General features: G+C 50.0%; 1 protein-coding gene across 4 annotated transcripts in view; it reads left to right on the forward strand.

Moving 5' to 3' along the window:
* Positions 1-20,397, forward strand: part of LOC119197587 (BMP-binding endothelial regulator protein-like) — an 81,965-nt gene that overhangs the window by 20,498 nt on the left and 41,070 nt on the right. For 2 of the 4 annotated variants that reach the window (XM_037454037.2, XM_037454039.2), the window contains exons 15-20: positions 871-885; positions 3,115-3,255; positions 3,490-3,585; positions 3,710-3,882; positions 3,975-4,127; positions 15,582-15,764. In XM_037454037.2, the coding sequence (XP_037309934.2) occupies positions 871-885; positions 3,115-3,255; positions 3,490-3,585; positions 3,710-3,882; positions 3,975-4,127; positions 15,582-15,764 (761 nt within the window). The remainder of the gene's footprint in view (positions 1-870; positions 886-3,114; positions 3,256-3,489; positions 3,586-3,709; positions 3,883-3,974; positions 4,128-15,581; positions 15,765-20,397) is intronic. The other 2 variants (XM_037454038.2, XM_062565276.1) reach the window with 2 other exon arrangements.

Here is a 20,397-nt window from a genome sequence, read left to right on the forward strand (position 1 = left end):
ACAACGCTGGACCAGAGGGTTTATAGAGGTGTATGAATCTGAGGTTTCCACAGGGAATCCCCTCCTCTTCCAGCACATTCCACCTCTTCTTTTCCCTCTGAGGAAACTAGAGAGGAGTGACACCTCTTCTTTACCTAGAGAGGAGTGACACCTCTTCTTTACCTAGAGAGGAGTGACACCTCTTCTTTACCTAGAGAGGAGTGACACCTCTTCTTTACCTAGAGAGGAGTGACACCTCTTCTTTTCCTAGAGGAGAGTGACACCTCTTCTTTTCCTAGAGGAGAGTGACACCTCTTCTTTACCTAGAGGGGAGTGACACCTCTTCTTTATCTAGAGAGGAGTGACACCTCTTCTTTTCCTAGAGAGGAGTGACACCTCTTCTTTACCTAGAGAGGAGTGACACCTCTTCTTTACCTAGAGAGGAGTGACACCTCTTCTTTACCTAGAGAGGAGTGACACCTCTTCTTTTCCTAGAGAGGAGGGACACCTCTTCTTTTCCTAGAGGAGAGTGACACCTCTTCTTTTCCTAGAGGAGAGTGACACCTCTTCTTTACCTAGAGGGGAGTGACACCTCTTCTTTATCTAGAGAGGAGTGACACCTCTTCTTTTCCTAGAGAGGAGTGACACCTCTTCTTTTCCTAGAGAGGAGTGACACCTCTTCTTTTCCTAGAGAGGAGTGACACCTCTTCTTTTCCTAGAGAGGAGTGACACCTCTTCTTTTCCTAGAGGAGAGTGACACCTCTTCTTTTCCTAGAGGAGAGTGACACCTCTTCTTTTCCTAGAGAGGAGTGACACCTCCCTCTTCTTGTGGGATCTGTGTCTGATCATCCCCATTTAACCTTTTGACTCTTCTCCTCTTTCTCTCTGCAGAGCTTAACCCTAAAGGTAAGTCTTTGTGGAGATGGGTAGAGCGAGTAGAAACACACACTACTGTATATACAGGAAGAGACCACTGCCTACTGTTTATGTTCCTGCAACTTGATACTTGGCAGAGGCCTGTGCACTCTGTCACACACACACACTCTCTCACACACACACACACACACACACACACACACACACACTTCCTCACCGTATGGAATAAATAAATATCCATTTATATTCCTTCATACTCTGTGCCGTTTTCACAGAAACATAATCTGTTCCGCATACACACATGGAAGCGGCCCCCTTCCCACTCCTTCACACACACACGCATGCACACACACACACACACACACACATAGTTGTGCAGTAGCTTTCCTAGTTGTCAGCCAGTGTTTGTTTTAATCCGTCTGAGTTTGTGTGCTTTGATGCAGAATAGGATGTCCTGTAATCTATAGTGGGCTTAGAGGCCCTGCAATAGTACACACACACATACACACACACACACTCTCTCGTACAGCAGTGTACTTCCTCTCCCAACTGCAAATTATGTTTATAAGCGGCTATTCTGCATCAGCCAAATACTTTCTAGTGGAAACATTTCCGTTTGTCAGAGAGAAAGATGGAAAAGTGACTTAAGAACATCAGGAAAGGCTCATCAGTGCTTAATAATAATAATACTACGTTCTTAAAAATTGGGCTTTTATGACTTTGTCCTGCTGTTCATAGTTAAGAAATGTCAGATAAGAGAAGCAAAACATCTGTACAGAGATCCACCCCTGGAGCTTCTGGCTCCGTGAGGCCGTTGAGTGCATCACGCAGGAAGTGATGGAAGGACACACTCGCTCACGTAAATAACCAACACGTGTGCACACTAAATCACACACTAGCACACACACAGCTGGCATCGCTGCAGCTGTGGTGAGAAGCTGATGCTGTGCAGTGGTCCTCTGCACAAATAAACTCACACACAAATACACACGCGCTCCAAGGATCACCTTGATGTGTCGTCTGTAGCTAAGCAACTGATCAGCTTCTTGTTGATTTATATATATATATATATTAGCTATAGTATAATATGTCAAATACATGTATATATTGTAATGATACATCTGTGTGCGTGTGTTTTGGCGCTGCTCGGGTCTGGATGAATGAATGAAATGGAGATCTGAGCCAGATGCTGCGTAGGTTCAGTGCAGGTTTTTCGGGGAGTTTGTGTGTTTGCTGATAAAGAGCAAACAGGTTGACTTATGACTTACATTTATTTGCTGTAATTATATATTCCACATAAAACAGATGTCCAGAGGCAATAAACAGTCTCACATTTGTTGGGAATTATGTTTGTTTTTGTTGTTTTTTAATGAAGTTTGTTTTGGGAGAATGTAAGAAAACACGTGTTGGTGGTGCAGGTAGAATCTTTGTACACACACACACACACACACACACACACACACACACACACACACACGCACAGAATTGAAGATGGGAAAATGTTTCCAACTTTTCATGGCTTTCTCTTCCTCCTCCGTCTCTCCCCTCTTGTCTTTCCATCCCTGCTTGATTCTGTTTTCATCTCATTGATCTCCATGTTTTATTGCGCTGCTCGTATCCCCCCCCCCCACCCCCGCCCCCCCACTGATGAACAGAGAGGACTCCCTGCTTCAAACCTAAGTGGATCATTCACATCATAATAATTGCTTAGCGAGGTTCACAGTAGATGGAGGTAATTATGACCATCTGAAATCACCTGGAACATCACCTGGTGTTTCTCTCTCACGCCGGCTGCTTTCCACTCGTTTTTCTTCTCCCGCTGCTGTTGTTACCCCCCCCCCCCCCCCCCACACACACACACCGCCCCCTCCCTCGCTCCATCTCCTCTTAACAACCCTTTTCCTCCATCACTCCTTTCCCTTCGCTCTGTTATTCTAACTAAGTGTGGATTTCTGCCAAGCTCAGCACTGCTTAAGCTCAGGACACGTATTATAATTGGCCTAACCCCCCCCCCCCTCCCCCCCTTTGACAAACACCCCTCTGGACCGGGTGTTTCTGTTGAGTCCCTCGTGCTCCTGTGATGTGAACATCTGCAGCGTTGACCGTTAATAGATGTTCAGCCCAAAAACCAATGAGCAGAGCGCCTTTGATTCTCTGTGGGGGGGGGTGGTGGGGGGGGGGGTTTGTTCCAGGCAAAGAGGGAGAATAATGTCAGTGACGGCCCAGTAACGGTGGCGTTTTGGTCCTTGACTCCTTCAGGCGTCCCCCGGGTTCTGCAGGCCTCCTTCGCTCTTCCTCTGGCGCTGCTGTGCGTCCCGTCGTCTCCGGCCAAAGCCACCAAGCTCAAGATCACCGTGGACACCAACCAGCCGCCGGTGGACCTCGCCGCCATCTTCCCGGGTAAAGCCTCGCGGGCGACGGGAAAACGGTTTGACCCCAACGTCCACTTTTAGGACGACGTCCCTCCGCTCCACCATGAAGAAGAGCAGAGCTGGGATGGGATGAGCTGAGATACGTGCGCCTGTATTCACGGGCTCATCGGGTTCCTGGTTATCTCCGCAGCTCTGCTCATGAAGGCGGGTTTGATAAGCTGGTCCTATCTGTCTCATCGCGCTGCCGTCTGTCTCCCTGCAGAGTTCTCAGCTAAATCCGAAGATAAGGACGGGAATAGTTTGGCTTTCCAGTTCCTGTCTGGAGCCAAGGTGACCCTGCAGGCCTCCAAGACCTCCCGTGAGTCCTTCTGATGTCCCTAAACGACATCTGCTGACACCTGCACAACCTCCAGATGGCTTTTAGTGGGAAAGGAGACTAAACCTTTCTCACATGGTTTCTTTAAACACGGTTTCTCTTTTAGAGCGTTACCGCATTCAGAGCGACCGCTTTGAGGACATGTGGATGGTGGTGAGGGAGCTGGTGAAGAGGTTCGACCAGCACTTCTCCAAACTGGGAGTCAAAGACTTCAAGAAGAGCTTCAGCGGACCCCTCCCCCTGCAGGACTACTTCCTGTGTGTAGACCACCACTTCCAGGTACTGGCCAACCGCCGCCCACCTGACCTTTAGGCCGCGTCCCCAGGTAAAGTAAGTAAGTGTGTGTGTGTGTGTGTGTGTGTGTGTGCCAGCTGCGTGTCAGCGCTCAGCAGTACCAGGACCTGCTGTCGGAGAGGGCCGTCCAGTTCAGAGCCATCCAGCGCCGCCTGCTGACCCGGTTCAAAGACAAGACCCCGGCGCCGCTGCAGAACCTGGACACCCTGCTGGACGCCACCTACAGCCAGGTGAGGGGACCATTTACAGCTGAGTTCTGGCGGTCATCCGCCTCCGAGCCCTGACCGCTTTGCTGCGTCTTTATTCTGCTGAAAGGGGGGAAGTGATGAGCTTAACTTCTCAAAGTCGTCCTCCCCCAAACAAACAGCCCCCCCCCCCTCCCCCCCCCCCTCTCCCCCCCCCCCCTCTCGGGTTTCAGTGAGCTACGAGGAAGCTTCTTGGCTTAGATGTCAGCGTCCTCGCCGCCTCAACCGTTCAGTCAGCGGCAGTGAAAGCGATCGGCGCTTCATCAGCAACGTTCTGTTTGGCTTTGAAAAAAAGGTCATTTGAATCGTGAGCGCATTCTTCTACGTTGAGTAGAACCACGGCGACAACGAGGCGCCAGCGGACACTGGAGAGACTTCACGACGGCTCCGCTGACTGTCTCTGCTGCCCCCCCCCCCCCCCCTACCCCTCCTCACCCCCCCACGCCTGCTTCGCTCTTCTTGGCCTATCAAAGTTGGGGAGGCTCAGTGCCAGAGGACACGTGGGTGGAGAGGATCACTGGTAGAACTCGTCGTCATCATCATCATCATCATCCCCACACGTACGTCTTCACTAACGGACCTCTTCAACTTCCTGCCGCTCGACCCCCGCTCCGCGTCACGCCTCCTTCTCTGTCACTCCTGTCCATCACCCCGTTCCCCCCCCCACTCGCTCTCCCTCCGTCTTCCCCTCTTCCCGCCATCCAAGTGGCTCGCATGCGGGAAGGTTCTGACACACTATACACTCTGTAATGTATACACGCCCGCCATAATGGAGGCTATCGACGGCCGGTCGGAAGAGTGATGAATGCGTCGAATTAATAATTCATGTCCGTATTGGGAGGCTCGGGCTCAGCATTTTGTCTTGTGTCTCAGGACGTATTTCACGTCCATCTAGTCAGACGAACTTCAAGTCGAATATGCATCATTTTATTCTTTTCTTTTGACAAGGAGATGATTACCTGACTTTAACTCTAACTAAAAAACAAGTTGTAAGTTGCTCAGAAGCACTTTGCTGCTATCAAAATAGGAAGCAGGAACCTTTTCTTTCTTTCTTTTTTTTTATCTTAATTGAAGAGTTCCTGCTCAATAAAGCGGTGAAACCCCACCGGAGTCTTTTATAAAGTGGACATTTACATTTTGTGGAGCCGCGGCTCCTCGCCAGCAATCACACTGACGCTGGAGAGCAGGAGGAATGTGTGGCCAATCAGGAATGCTGGTGAACCAGGCACCTCTTTCATTTTGGGCCCGGAGGAATGTCTGCCGGCTGAATTTACTGCATCAATCTTAGGTGACGGGGGGGGGGTTTCCCCCTCGTTAGCGGCGTGCGTCTCCGCATGCAGCCGCGCCGTCAGGAGATAACAGGGCCGAGCACTCTGTGCTTTCATTTAGCAGGATAATGTTTCCATTGTTGATGCTTTTTATATCAGCCCGAATATTTTATTCATGGGTTCCTGAGAGGCCCGAACTTGACGTGAGAGCGAGTGTAAAAACGCTGCGGTTCAGCCGAGTGTGATGGACGAGCGACAGAGGGCAGAGGGACCTCGTGTAGGATCGGTTGTTGCCCCCCCCCCAACCCCACCCCCCCGCTCCTTAAAAAGCCATCAGTCATAACAGCCCCTGTGTTTTACACTCTCCCCTCTAACTGGGTTCGTTTCATGCGTGTTAGCCGGAGGTCAGCGCGCCGCGGCTAACTAGCTCGCTCCCCTCTGAAGACTGAAGAGAGGCCGAAGGGGGCGGAAGAGAAGGAGAGAGTTTCCATAAATATTTCCCCCGCTGCCGTTTCCTTCTGGAGGAGAAACGTCCGTTGTTTGTTGCTGTTAGCGTAGCCGCTAGCTAGCGAGCGAGCGCGGGCGGGGGGGGGAGCCGGGCCGAGCCTCCCTGTAATTACGAGTTCAAACGCTGGGAGGGAGGGGGGTGGGGGGGGGGCTGGCCGACTGACGGGGTGACTGACAGGCCGTCCAGGGGCCTCGCGGGGCCCCTAATGGAGGCTTCTGGAAGACAGCCGCTTGATTTATCTGCCCCCAAATGGAGGTCTAAACATGGCCGAACACAGATCCCACTGTGGAGCTCAGGACCACCGCCATCAACAGTCAGGCCTCTCACTGCTTGTGTCCATGGGGGGGGGGGGGGGGTGTGTGTGTGTGTGTGTGAGGAAGTGTGCATTTCAACTATGTGTGTATACATATATGTACCTGTTTCATTTGGCTCATTCGTGACTGTGTGTTTATTAATGTGTGTAATCATATTTCGGTGGATGTTGTGAGCCGGCCTGTGTCTGCATGCAGCGACCCCGTTTGGGTTTGTGCGTGAGTGCGTTTCACTCGATTGCATCTCGTGTGCTTCCATGTGCACCAGAGGTTTCCTACGGGTCCAAACGTAACTGTTTTTCAGCAGCAGGAGAGTTGATCCGTTTGTCCAGACACGAGGACCCCGTCTCACGCACAGTTTGCCGTCTTGAGCATCGGAGCTTCTGAAGCACGAGAGCGGGTGACAGAGACAGAGAACTCGTACATTGGTAGAAGTATAATGTGTGTGTGTGTGTGTGTCACTGGGGGTGCCGTGTGTTCATGTAGAGGAGTGTGTGGTGTGAATGGCAGGCTCTTAGCTGCGCTGTGTGTTTGTGTATCGGATTAAAGGGCCGATGGGAGCCCAGAAACTTCCTCTCCCTCCCTCTCTCTCTCTCAATCATTTTCCGACCTCCCCCTGGAGATGTTTCACCCCAGCGACACACACATTTACACATTTGCCCCCTCTCAAGGCTGAATGGAGCACAGAGGTGATGGTGGTCTGGTTTGTTTTCCTTTTGACAGTCTGTTTATGTGACTGTCTGTCTTATCACTGAATGGCTGTCTTTCAGCTGACTGACACTCAATGTTCCCTGTGTGTGTGTGTGTGTGTGTGTGTATACAGTATTTTGTCTTCTTATCCCCTGATGAAGAGCCACATCAAACAACTGCTCCACGGAGTGATGGAGTTCAGTACCAGTAGTTTCTTTAAAGGTGTCGTATGCACGAATTTCATAACGAATGAAGTATTTACCGGTAGAAGATGAAGTAATCCCTCTCCACCAAAAACTCACTGATGGAATAAATCGGCTTCTATGGGAGCAGAGGAGTCGCCCCCTGCTGGTCACTACACAGAAGTAGAGTCATTTCCTCATAGACGTCTATGGGAGCAGTGGAGTCGCCCCCTGCTGGTCACTACACAGAAGTAGAGTCATTTCCTCATAGACGTCTATGGGAGCAGTGGAGTCGCCCCCTGCTGGTCACTACACAGAAGTAGAGTCATTTCCTCATAGACGTCTATGGGAGCAGAGGAGTCGCCCCCTGCTGGTCACTACACAGAAGTAGAGTCATTTCCTCATAGACGTCTATGGGAGCAGAGGAGTCGCCCCCTGCTGGTCACTACACAGAAGTAGAGTCATTTCCTCATAGACGTCTATGGGAGCAGAGGAGTCGCCCCCTGCTGGTCACTACACAGAAGTAGAGTCATTTCCTCATAGACGTCTATGGGAGCAGAGGAGTCGCCCCCTGCTGGTCACTACACAGAAGTAGAGTCATTTCCTCATAGACGTCTATGGGAGCAGAGGAGTCGCCCCCTGCTGGTCACTACACAGAAGTAGAGTCATTTCCTCATAGACGTCTATGGGAGCAGAGGAGTCGCCCCCTGCTGGTCACTACACAGAAGTAGAGTCATTTCCTCATAGACGTCTATGGGAGCAGAGGAGTCGCCCCCTGCTGGTCACTACACAGAAGTAGAGTCATTTCCTCATAGACGTCTATGGGAGCAGAGGAGTCGCCCCCTGCTGGTCACTACACAGAAGTAGAGTCATTTCCTCATAGACGTCTATGGGAGCAGAGGAGTCGCCCCCTGCTGGTCAGAGCTTCTCGGAGCTTCGCTCCTCTCTTGTAACGTCAGTAAATAATACACTTTTTAATTTGCAACATCTGAGATGTGCTCACCTGCCTCTTAACACAGCTAGCAGTACTAACGGCGCTAACCGAGCAGGAACGGAAGGGGGGGGGGGTGGGAATAATTGTGCTCCTTTTTAAAAAGTCAAACCGTTCTCTGCGTGTGCGTCAGTCGTTATTTCAGAAGCCACAAAGGTCAAAACACACATCTGCAAACGTGAGAAAGGTGTTTTGTTCACATCTGCCCCCCCGTGATGAGCAAACGGTGGTGGAGGCCGTCCTTCGCCCTGCGGGTCTGAATCGGGCCTCCGTTCGGTTCCCAGGTAGCATGAGGTCATCGAGACGTCGCGGATCCAGAAGCCGGTTACATCAGGGGGATCCGGTAACTGCTCGGGGAGGCAGCCAAACCCAACCAGCCCCTCCCTGAACACCAGACGGGCTGCAGCCACGTCTGGCTGGGCTCTCGCTCCCCCGGGCTTGATCCTTTTATTTATCTTCCCCAGATCCACATCGGCTCGGGGCTCATTGAACGCCGCCGCCGCCGCGGTTGTGGGCGGCGTAAAAACAATCAGGGGAGGAGGACGGGAGCGAGGAGGAAGCGTCTTTATCAGACAGACGTCCAGGACCTGAGGGTTTCCTCATAGATGTGGTGGGGGCTGAAGGAGACTTTATTATTAACATGTGGGTGTGGGAGGGGATCAGATGGGGGGGGGGGGGCAGCTGAGAGGGAAACATACTAAAATATACAAAGAATGACACTTGGGGAAAGATGTGGAGATGAAATGAGGGTGTTATTCTATTGATTAGTTATATACATGAGGTAAGAGTTTAGGAAGAAGAAGAGGACACTAAGATGGAGACACGTGTAGAGAGTTTAGGAAGAAGAAGAGGACACTAAGATGGAGACACATGTAGAGAGTTTAGGAAGAAGAAGAGGACACTAAGATGGAGACACGTGTAGAGAGTTTAGGAAGAAGAAGAGGACACTAAGATGGAGACACATGTAAAGAGTTTAGGAAGAAGAAGAGGACACTAAGATGGAGACACATGTAAAGAGTTTAGGAAGAAGAAGAGGACACTAAGATGGAGACACGTGTAGAGAGTTTAGGAAGAAGAAGAGGACACTAAGATGGAGACACATGTAAAGAGTTTAGGAAGAAGAGGACACTAAGATGGAGACACGTGTAGAGAGTTTAGGAAGAAGAAGAGGACACTAAGATGGAGACATGTGTAGAGAGTTTAGGAAGAAGAAGAGGACACTAAGATGGAGACACATGTAGAGAGTTTAGGAAGAAGAAGAGGACACTAAGATGGAGACACATGTAAAGAGTTTAGGAAGAAGAAGAGGACACTAAGATGGAGACGGATTGGAAGCGGTGGTTCTTCATTATTCTTGTATGTAAGCAGTGTTTCCAGTGATGGTCCTTGTGATCAGTCTCTCGTCGCTATGGTTACCTGCTGCTCCACCAACAGACTGAATCAAGCGCAGCAGGATGGATATTAAAATGAAGATGATTTCATAAGTCCAGCTGTGCGCAAGTTATCAGTTTTTGGAGTTTTCAGGTGGTCGTCGTACTGAAGAACGGTTTCCCACCATGCTTAGCGTGTCATTTCTCACTGGGACCTGTTGCCGAGCAACAAGCAGAGCAAGCATTTAATAAATCGTCCGTGTTGGAACGCCGTCCCGCTGGCAGGAGATTAGAGAATTATAGCCTGCAGCTTTTAATTAAACAGTTCGATAGTCCAGTGCCAACAGCCAACACCCCCCCAGCAGACGCCATCTGACCGCTTCATCCGGCCTGGGGTCAAAGGTCACCATCGACCTGCTGTCCAGTTCCAGTGTCTACTGTAGGCTCTGCTCGGGGGAAGGTGAAGGTGCACCTCCTGCATGAGGGTTAAAGGGTTTAGGAGACTAAATGTTAAGGATGCAGACACTCATCGGTTCTCAGTCACATTGTTTAATGTCTGATCCAAGGTCAGCTCACAATAATCACTCTTTATTTAAAACTGTTCAGCCCTGAATACACACAAACTCACACACACTCAGACAGAAGAAAGTGGGCTGAGCACCAAGCTAAGCGTGTGTTAGCATCACAATAGCCCTGTTTACTTAGCATTAGCACTATTAACCTTTGATAAGCTGTAAGTTTATGGAATCACGACTCAGCCTCCAAATTAGGGTCGTTTTCTCTGAGACCGCAACAGTCGTGTGTGTGTGCGCGTGTGCGTGTGTGTGTGTGTGTGTGTGTGTGGTCTCTGGTCTGGACAGCATCAGTGTGCGGTTTAGTGTTGGGCTGTGGGCACAGTGAGTGTGTGCAGGTTGTGTGTAGTGAGCGAGGGTTTCTGCTTCGGTGCATTGAGAGAAAAACAGAGAAACAGGTGGAGAGGAGGAAGTCGCTTTGTGTCACTTTCTCTCTTTATCCCTCTGTCTCTCTCTCTCTCTCTCTGTGTCTTTCTTTCTGTCTCTCTGTCACCCGTTTACATGCAAAGAACCTGCTGTGTGTGTGTGTGTGTTCGTAGCATGTGCACGTGTGCAGCCTGGGAGGTTAGTGTGAACTCTTAATGACAGGACCGTGTGTGTGTGTGTGTGTGTGTGTGTGTAATGAGTAGAGAGGAAGGTTCTGTGTGATTATAGGCCTCCTCTTATGACCAGAGAGACTAAATATGGCTTCAGACTAAACACCCCCCCCCCCCCCACACACACACCACAGACCACATACACGTTGTCAACGTATGGCACATACATAGAGAGCAGTCTGAAAATAAGTGGGGTGTATTCTCACGGCGGGGGGGGGGGGGGGAAGCCTCTCTGCGTCATCGGGGGTCTCTGTGTTGTTGGATTCTGTTTCTTTGGACTTCAGAGCCTCATGAAGCTTCCTGATGGAACTCGTTGCTCCGGCTGTAGTTATCTGGTCATGTGACCCCACAGTGACCGAGTGGCATCTGCATAAATGACTTTCATTTAGAAAGCTCTACATTTTCCTTTCTTCTGTATTATTGTGCAAAGGACACCTGTTGAAACAACAAAGTGACGTGGCATTTAGGTCCCATTGTGTCTAGGATTATATATTATTCATGACCTAGGATATAAGGACATTAAGGTGAAAGTCCTCTCCTCCTCTAGAGACCTCCTCACGGCGTCATTGGAATCTGAGTCTGGAGTCAGATACATGCGTACATGTCTCAGGTGTGTGTGTATTTTCCTGCACCATTGAACTCATCGACACGCGGACAGAGTTCATTTAAAGCACACACACACACACACACTCTCCACTTGCAGCTGTTCTGGTGAAATGGGCCCTTGGGTCGAGTCCCATCACATGTTATTAATACGCGTGTGTTTGTGTGTTATTGTATGTGCGCTTCAGCCAGAGTTGATTTTAGTGCCTTGCTTTATGGCGTGAGTGTGTGCGGTGTATCTGTTTGACCCTGACCACACTTTGAAACAGGTGTGTGTGTGTGTGTGTGTGTGTGTGTGTGTGTGAGATCTATATCCTTCCTTTCCACCTCCAACTTTTCTCTCACCTGGCCTGACCTTCGCATGCATGCGCCGTGATGTCACCTCCAGATGTTTCCAGCTGCTCAAGCGCAGTTTGATAAGCGATGCTTTCGCGTGTCGGTACCTTAAAAGAGGTTTCAGTGCTGCAGGCTCGGAAATGTGAAGAATCTCCAGGAACGCAACTTTTTTAACACAGTTTGAGAGTAAGAAGCAAATAAAATCTTTTAAGAAGTGCAGCGATACGGACAGACTGTGTGTGTGTGTGTGTGTGTGTGTGTGTGTGTGTGTGTGTGGAGACACAATCTGGATATTTCTACAAACAACACCCTACGTCTGATCCGGTCCTCCACCCAGAACCCCCTGTGCGCTCCATCCAGCTGGACCCACCAAAGCCGCTCATTATTTCAGTCCTGGGTGGGCCTGGCCTCCACCAGACTGTGTGTGTGTGTGTGTTTGTGTTTGTGTTCGAGGTCACCCTGAACCTGTGGAGGTCAGCTCCCACAGTGTACCAGTGGCCTGGGACTGGGCCCGGGTGTTAATCCCAGGTTGGGTGTCACTGCGGTGGGTCATGCTGGGTAATTTAGTCCCCTGCTCCGTCTGGGGCCTCCGGGGCCCTCAGGACCACCCAGCGGAGGCAGCAACCGTCGGTGTGTGTGTGTGTGTGTGTGTTTGTGGCATGCGTGTGTTTTTGTCTGCACATGTGGAGGACTCCTTTCCCCCAATAAATACTATTGAGCTGTTAGAAGTGAAAATTTATAAAATATAAAAACAAAAGTCAAAGCTGTCCTCCATCCTATCTGACCTTTGACCCCTGCTGAAAAGCATGTTGTCTTACATCCTGGTGTTTTTGTATTGGACTTACTTACTTACCCTTTTTCACACTCCTATAGTGTCCCATCATTATTATTATCTTTTCTCCCACGGCACCTCAGCGGAGCATAAAGCTCTTTGTTTGGCCACCGTGTGAACACGCGTGTCAAAGAGACGCCGACCCCCCCCCCCCCCCCCCCCCCTCGCCGCCGCCCCGACCCAGAGAAAACACCAGCGCTGAGCCGGCTCTTTGACTGGGGGGGGGGGTGCAGGCCCATAAATCATGCCGGCGTACCCGGCCCACTGGAGCTCTGACAGCCGGGATCCAGGAGGCGGTTAAAGATCCTGATGCTTTAATGAGCGTCTTCAGGTCTGAAACACTTTTAAGTCTTCTGTCAAACACTAAAGCTTCTGTGGTTTCCATCTGTCGCATCTCTGGAGGCGTGTGTGTGTGCGTGTGTGTGTGTGTGTGGGGACACAATCTGGATATTTGTACAAACAACACCCTCCGGTCCTCCAGAGAAGGCCTCTGATGGCTCCCATCACATGGACATCAGTGAGTCTTATCAGTGCGAGTGTAGGCAGACAGTGTTATCAGTGTGTGTTTGTGTGTGTTCTGACCTGAAACAATAGCGCTTATTGTCTGTCTGTCAGACACTGGGAGCAGAGAGCTGATCTCGGATCGCTGATCTCAGATCGCTCCGTCTCTGTCTCCGTCTCTGTCTCCGTCTCTCTCTCCGTCTCTCTACGCACTTCACATGACAGGCATCAAGTCCGCGCCGCTGCGTGACACCACGCACACACTCGCCCAATTATGTGAACGTGGAGGCAGGATTAAAGGGATTAAAGGGACTTCAACCCAACCTCCTTCCTACCGGAAATCAAACTTTTTATGATCCACAAAGCGACTTTTACACCAGCGCCCCTGTGTGTTTGTGCGTCAGATAATCTAGTGTTAATGTTAACTGTGTGTGTGTGTGTGTGTGTGTGTGTGTGTCTATTAGTCATCCTGCACCAGGAAATAGGCTCTGTAATCCCAGCTGTCGTTAAACAGAGGTTCTAATTGGCTCATTAATTAAGACGTGGAAACACTGAGCCAGACCTGAGTGCACACACACACACACACACGATTTGACCGCACAATGAACCTTTATACTGTTTTCTTTTCTCTGCGCCGTTCTGTATTGATCGTCCCACTCAGCTGCTCTTCCTCTCTTGATTTCTTCTCCCCGCCTTCATCACGTCGCTCGTCTTCTTCTTCTTCTTCCTGCAACGTGGAAAACACGTCAATCGCACTGTTGTGTGTGTGTGCGCATGTGTGTGCGGGTCCACCAAACCTTATGCAGGCCTGCAGCTAATGACTTCATGTTACAACACACATTGAGGTCAGTAGAAGCTGATGATCTCTGGAATATTGCCATCTTTCATTTTCCCCTTTTGTCTTAGTTTCCTCTATTGGTTTTTTAACGTGTCGTAGCAGCTGCACCGCGTCCATCGGATGATTTTGAACTCTGTCGGGGGAGGGGGGGGGGGAAGGACCTGGGATGACCATGGCCTGAAATCTCTAGCAGGGTGCAGGGTGCAGGCTGCAGGGTGCAGGGTGCAGGCTGCAGGGTGCAGGGTGCAGGGTGCAGGCTGCAGGGTGCAGGGTGCAGGCTGCAGGGTGCAGGCTGCAGGGTGCAGGCTGCAGGCTGCAGGGTGCAGGGTGCAGGGTGCAGGCTGCAGGGTGCAGGGTGCAGGCTGCAGGGTGCAGGCTGCAGGGTGCAGGCTGCAGGGTGCAGGGTGCAGGGTGCAGGCTGCAGGGTGCAGGCTGCAGTGTGCAGGGGGGACATGTGTCTCTGACTACAGGAACACTAAGGAGACGAGAGTTGATCAGCTGGATTCAGCAGGCAGCCGTTCTGTTGTTAAACTTAATATAAAATAATTTACCCCCAACTTGACTGCTCCGATGTAAATGTGAGAGAGCGAGGTCCCACAGTTCTGTTCAGGTAGAAGAGAAGGTTCTCTGGCATCGAGGTGTCGCTGAGACGTCCATGAGGCCCCTTAATGTCCAACAGAGTGCCGAAGGGTCTCAGACACGCCGGGAGGTCACGACCCCAGCAGCTCCTACTGAAGGTCGTTTGAGGTCGCACGCAGTTCAGCTGCTGTCGGCACGCCAGGTAGCAGCCCGTGTGCTGCGCTTACGAGTGTGCACCTTTGTGTGTGTGTGTGTGTGTGTGTGTGTGTGTGTGTGCTCTCAGCTGGCATCAATCAGAGTGTGTGGAGCTCTGAGCTGCTGCCGACAATGAAGCCCTTCACTGGACCAGGAGCCTTTTATCAACACACACGCGCACACACACGGACACACACACACCCCGAGGGGAGGGCAGTCGTGTGTGTTTGTATTACTCGGTATAAATTGTGTAACAGGATATCAAGCTTTCAGGCAGGAGTTCTGGACGGTACGAGTTCAGGTTCCCACCTTTTGTGAAGAGAAGTTTTCTCCTCTTTGAAAGTCACATTCTGGGGATTCATCTGAACAACATATTACATATTACAAGATATTAAAATAAATGTGTTTTACTTTGAAAATCTTTGTGCGGTGGATGTTTAATGTCAAGGGGGTGTGTGTGTGTGTGAGACTTTCTTCTTAAAGGTTACCACGGAGATGACAGGAAGTTCTCTTCTTCCTTGACGCTGCTGCAGGAGGACGTTCTCACGCACTGATTTGTTCGGAGTTCAGTGGAACCCTCAAAACGGCTTACTTTGGAAATTGCTTTAACCCCGACACACAGACACACACCTGCACACACACACTTCACTTAGGAGTCCTCCGGCTCTGTTTTCGCAGTATCGAATGGCGAGCGCTGGATCCATTTGTCAAACAAACTGCTGGCGTGCGTTTGGCGCTCGGATCACTCACTACGGCGAACACACGCTCGTCCATTAGCGGCAGATCTGCTTTCAGCTCTCCTCCTGCGGCCTGCCCCTTCTTGTTGGCAGGGCCGCGATGACGGAGGGACGGAGGCAGTGACCCCGCCCGGCCCGCGGGTCGGAGTTCACCTGATGCCGCCACGCCTCATCCCGGCACTCTCGCCGAGCTCTTCAGCCCGGTGTTCATTTCAAAGACGTGTTTGCTAAACAAAGAGACCACACGGGCGTCCAGAGCTTCAGCCTGACCTCTGACCCCCGTCAGTGAGAGTGAGAACCTCATCCTCTCCTCCCCCTTCCTCCCTCCAGGTGATGGCGCTGGCGGAGGCGGCGGAGCAGAACCGGGCGCAGCTGGAGGAGGCCTTCGTGCGGCTGCGCGGCGCCTCGCGCCTGCTGGTGCTGCTGGTGTCGCTGTGGCAGGGCCTGAGCCCCGAGCAGACGGGCCTGCTGGAGGCCGCGCTGCTGCCGCTGCTGCAGGACACGCCACAGCTGGTACGCACGCACACACACACACACACACACGCAAGAGGTCAGTGTCTGTCCATCCGTGTGCAGCTCAGTAAATGACACTATGAAAATAATACTTCTGGTCCTTCAGGAACAAACACAAAGACACACGCTCGCTTTCACCTGTCACCTTTGCACTGTTACCTGTTTTCTCTGTTACCTGTGTGCGTGAAGGGGACACGGCACCGTATGAACAGTCGTGTTGACAGAGCTCCTCCGTTTGCTGCTGTCATACCCAGAAAGATTTCTCCCCCCATAGAGGCCCTGAGAGTGTGAGTGTGTGTGTGTGTGTGTGTTAGTTTTTCCATTGCCCTGATCAATCCTCTCAACCTCTCATTACCACTAAGTCTATTTCCACCCTCCCCCCCCCCCCCCCCCCCCCCACACACACACACACACACACACACATGCACACACTGATACAGGAATAGGTTCAGAGAGTCAGTTGATGAGCCTCTGGGGACTGAGTTCATAGGTTTGTGTGTGTGTGTGTGTGTGTGTGTTATTCTAAATGGGATTAATGGCATTAAGTGAATTTGCAGTAATCAGGGGTCACGTCCACAACATGAAAACCAACAGGTGCCCTGATGAACGCACAACACCCCCCCCCCCCCCCCTGTTCTCCCCCCATCCCACGCCACCTCATGACTGCTGGTCATTTTTCATGATAACCTCGTAATGACCAACACAAAACCTGCAGCTAATAATAAACATGTCCAGATTGCCCTTCTCTGTGGATTCTGCCCCCCTCCAGACTCATGTGGACAACAAGCTCTCATTCTACTGAGCCTGATTCACTTAGAGGACCAGGACTAACCTGAGCCTGGTCCATATAGAGCAGAGGTCACTAACTGGTGGACCTACAGCTAACAGACCAGACAGACCAGAGAGAGGTAGAAATAAGTTAAATAAAATAAAATAAAAAGACGGTAGGAGGAAAAGAGACAGCGGCATTTGAGAAGGAGACGAGTGAGACAAATGAGGAACAACAGTAGAGCATTTAATCCATAATGAAGAGACTGGTTTCTGTTCAGACTTCCCACTGCAGAACTAAAACAGTTCTCCCAGAGTCTGGATATATATATTCTATTAAACTGTTTAATTGTTAAAATGTGTTTAGGTTTATTATTTATAATTTGCTGAGACTGGAAAGTCCAAATGTGAAGCAGAAAAGGGGAAATTCAAGCTCATATTCCCATCATATTTTCTTCTGATTTGAAACGCTTTATTTGAACATACAGGATTTTCACATTTTATTTATAATTTTGTCAAATGCAGCCATTTCATTAATTGAGAGAACTTTATTTATATTTGCAGTCACACACACAGTTTTAGAATCGTACTGAATTCATTGGATTTGTTAGTCGTGTGTTGATGTTGATACAAATCTATTCCTCTTTTTAATCACACTCTTCCGGACATTTTCCTTGGAGACGTTTTCGTGTTGACTTTTAACTTTGAGTGAACACCTGCGGTGATTGAAACTACTCTCCAGCCCGACCTTTGACCCCTCAGGCGAGGTCATTCCAGGTGAATGCAGTTCACACAGTGTCCTCTCAGACCTCTTTGTCTTCCCTGGGCGGTTTCTCACGAGATGCTGGTGTGTACTGAGCATGTGCTGCTCTGGACGAGGAGGAAGTGAGATCACCTACATGCACGGAATTCACTGGCACCACAAGGCCTTTGGATTCCTCCTTGTTCGGCTTCACGGACTCAGGGCAGCAGTCGTGGTTCGTGCATCCACACTCTGAACCTCAGTCCAGCAGCAGGAAACCTGTAGCATCAAGCTATGGGTTAGCCTTCGCTATGTGTAGCTGTAGCTTGGCTATGCCCTAGTTATGTGTTGCTCAGTTAACTGAATACTAATGATAATTATCTCATAATCCATCTATCTGCACAAGGTGCAAAGAACTTCAGTAATTGCAAAAATGTGCGGCAGCCGATCGGAGAACAAGGGGAGCTTTTCTTTTCTTTGGTTCCTCTGCTGAAGGGAAGACTGACAGCAGCAGCTTTGCTTAACCAAAGTGAATCGACAGACACTTTGAGAACGAGGGGGTCAGAGAGGAGAAAGGGAGGCCTCCATTAGAGAAGGGTGGACGGAGGGGGGAGGAGGAGCAGAGGAAATTTATGTGAGTGGTATCTTAACTAAACGTGTCATTTAGTTGCAGCCAACCGGAACGCCTGCTGCTCCTTTCCTCGCATTCCTCGGTCCTCCTCCTCCTCGCGCTCTCACTATCTCCTCCATCTTCCTCTTGCCTCATTCCTCACCTCTGCTCCTCCCCCTCGTGCATCCCTCTTCTCCTTTTGGTCCCTTATCGGTCTTGTATCTTGTTTCACGTTGGTCAGGAATAAAGACGTCAGGGAGGAGGAGACGGATCAAAGGGGGAGAGTCGCCTCTCCAACTCTTCAGTTATTCATACAGTCATCCAACTCATATTCAAACTAATCATGTTGCCATCCATTCATGTATCTGTTTTAATTGGATTCATTGTATGTATTTATTGTGATCTCTCCCTTGTATGCACACATCTGACCTCGCTGGGTCCCTCCTCCTCTTCTTCTCAAACCTCCCTCTCTTTCTCCATCTGTCAGTCAGCTCTAGCTCCGAGTGGCTGACGCTGTCTGTTGGCCTGCTATTCTTGCGTGACCCCCCCCCCCCCCCGTCTGTTTACTTTAGCAGAATCCATCACAGAGCCGTGCAGCTCCCTCGCTCTGTCTGTGCTACCTGGGAATGTTTCTCTAGATTCTTTACAGCGCCGTAAAGAGCCCTTTTTGCCGCGCGGCGTCTTAATGGTTTTCTGGGCGCCATGGCGATATAAAGGACCATTGAGGAGATTATGAAAGGTTTCCAATCACAGCCTCAGGTCATTAGTGTTTCGCCAGGTGCTGTTTTTATATGAAACATATCAGGTGTATTCTTAAATGATTTTGGTTCCACTTGACTGGTAAACAGACTTTAGAAGAACTTCCTCTGAACCCGGCTCACGGTCCCTGTGAATAATGTGGCTCATCTGCACGGCTGAAGAGACAATTCCTAACGTAATGCACAAGCACAACTATTCAATGCTTGTAACCAATGATGAGCTTATTACATCTTAAAGCCTTCCAGTCAAATCACTGGTTTCCTCTTTAGCATATTAAGGCTTGAGTTGGTCAGTCAGCATTTACAGTAATTGCAGGTATTTAAAGTTGATTACACCCAGAAGTCAGACAGTGAAAGAAAGTGCAACTGTTGCATAAAGAACTGCGCCAATTCTAGCTTTTTGGATATTTGAAAAAAGGAATACCCTGACCCCCCCCCCCCCCCCCCCTTTACCCCGCCGGAGACTTACTGTGCAGCATTGTTTTTACAGAACCAGGACTCGGGCCTCTCAAATGACTTTGCCAGTCCCGACGAGGATGTCTGTTGTCACGCTGTTTGGGTCGTTCCTGTTCTATTTTGCATTTCTCGTGTCCCTGGAGTAGCTTCACTTCCTCGGCGTGTTTTCTCCCCCTCCGTGATCGTCCCCCTGAACCCCCCACCTGCACCTCCTCAGTGTGTTAATCCACGTGTGTTCCTTGTCTCGTCGGCGGTTTGTTGGTCTTTTGATGGTGCTGAAGTTCCCTGGATCTTGTTCCTGCTTCCTCTGGAGCTTGGATCTTCTGGCCTTTTTGTACCTTAGTCAATCAAAAGTTAGTTTAATTGAAAACCTGGGTTTGCACTTGACATTGGTGACTTTTCTGAACCTTGCTCCTCTCTTTGGGCGTCCCTCAGGGCTGTGTGCTGGGCCCGGGAGCATTTCATTCACAGCCACCCTGTAATGTTCCAACCCAACTTGGGATCTATAGAACCCTATATTCTTAAAAACATTTCCAGTGCTCTGTTATGTGATGGTGTAGTAGATGGACCCACCAACAGAGTTACGCTGTCTGTTTCTCACAAGGACACGGTCTTGAGGCACAGGACGGTGTGACTGTGGGCCAATAAATCAATTCATTTTATTTTGTATAGCCCAAAATCGCAAATTACAAATTTGCCTAAGAGGGCTTTACAGTCTGTACACATGCAACATCCTCTGTCCTGAAACCCTCACATTGGCACAGAAAAAACTACCCCCAAAAAATGAAAAAACCCTTAAACCACTCGCTGTCGCTTGCTTTCATGTTCTTTTGAGTTTGTATCTCTATGGTTGAAATGCACTCATAGTAAGTCGCTTTGGATTAAAGTGTCATGTAATGTACTTACATTATTACCCAATATTCCTAAAAGCAAAAAGTCGTTGAATGATTGTAAAGCTTAACCAAGCATTCCTGTTCTCTTTAAACACCAACACAACCTCTTATGAATCCATTCTTCACTCAAAATGTCACTGTGATGAAACAAAGATGGCTGACTACTACAGGCGCGCTCTTGTTTCTGTACAGGAAGCCAAGACTCCACCATTAGTGGGTCTTAATTCACGGCCCTGGCCTCGGGCCAGTCCCCCCCCCCCTTTGCCCCCCATCCCAGATTTCATTTCCCCCCTGCAGCATGTGGAACCTAATGTTTTTCCACGGTAACCTTGCATTTATGTGCTTCCAAGTATTTGATAACCCGGTGAGGTATTGTGGCAGGAAGAGGTCACCCGCCTCCCAGCTC

This window comes from Pungitius pungitius, chromosome 11 (genome assembly GCF_949316345.1).
Source record: "Pungitius pungitius chromosome 11, fPunPun2.1, whole genome shotgun sequence".
NCBI classification, from domain to species: Eukaryota; Metazoa; Chordata; class Actinopteri; order Perciformes; family Gasterosteidae; genus Pungitius; species Pungitius pungitius.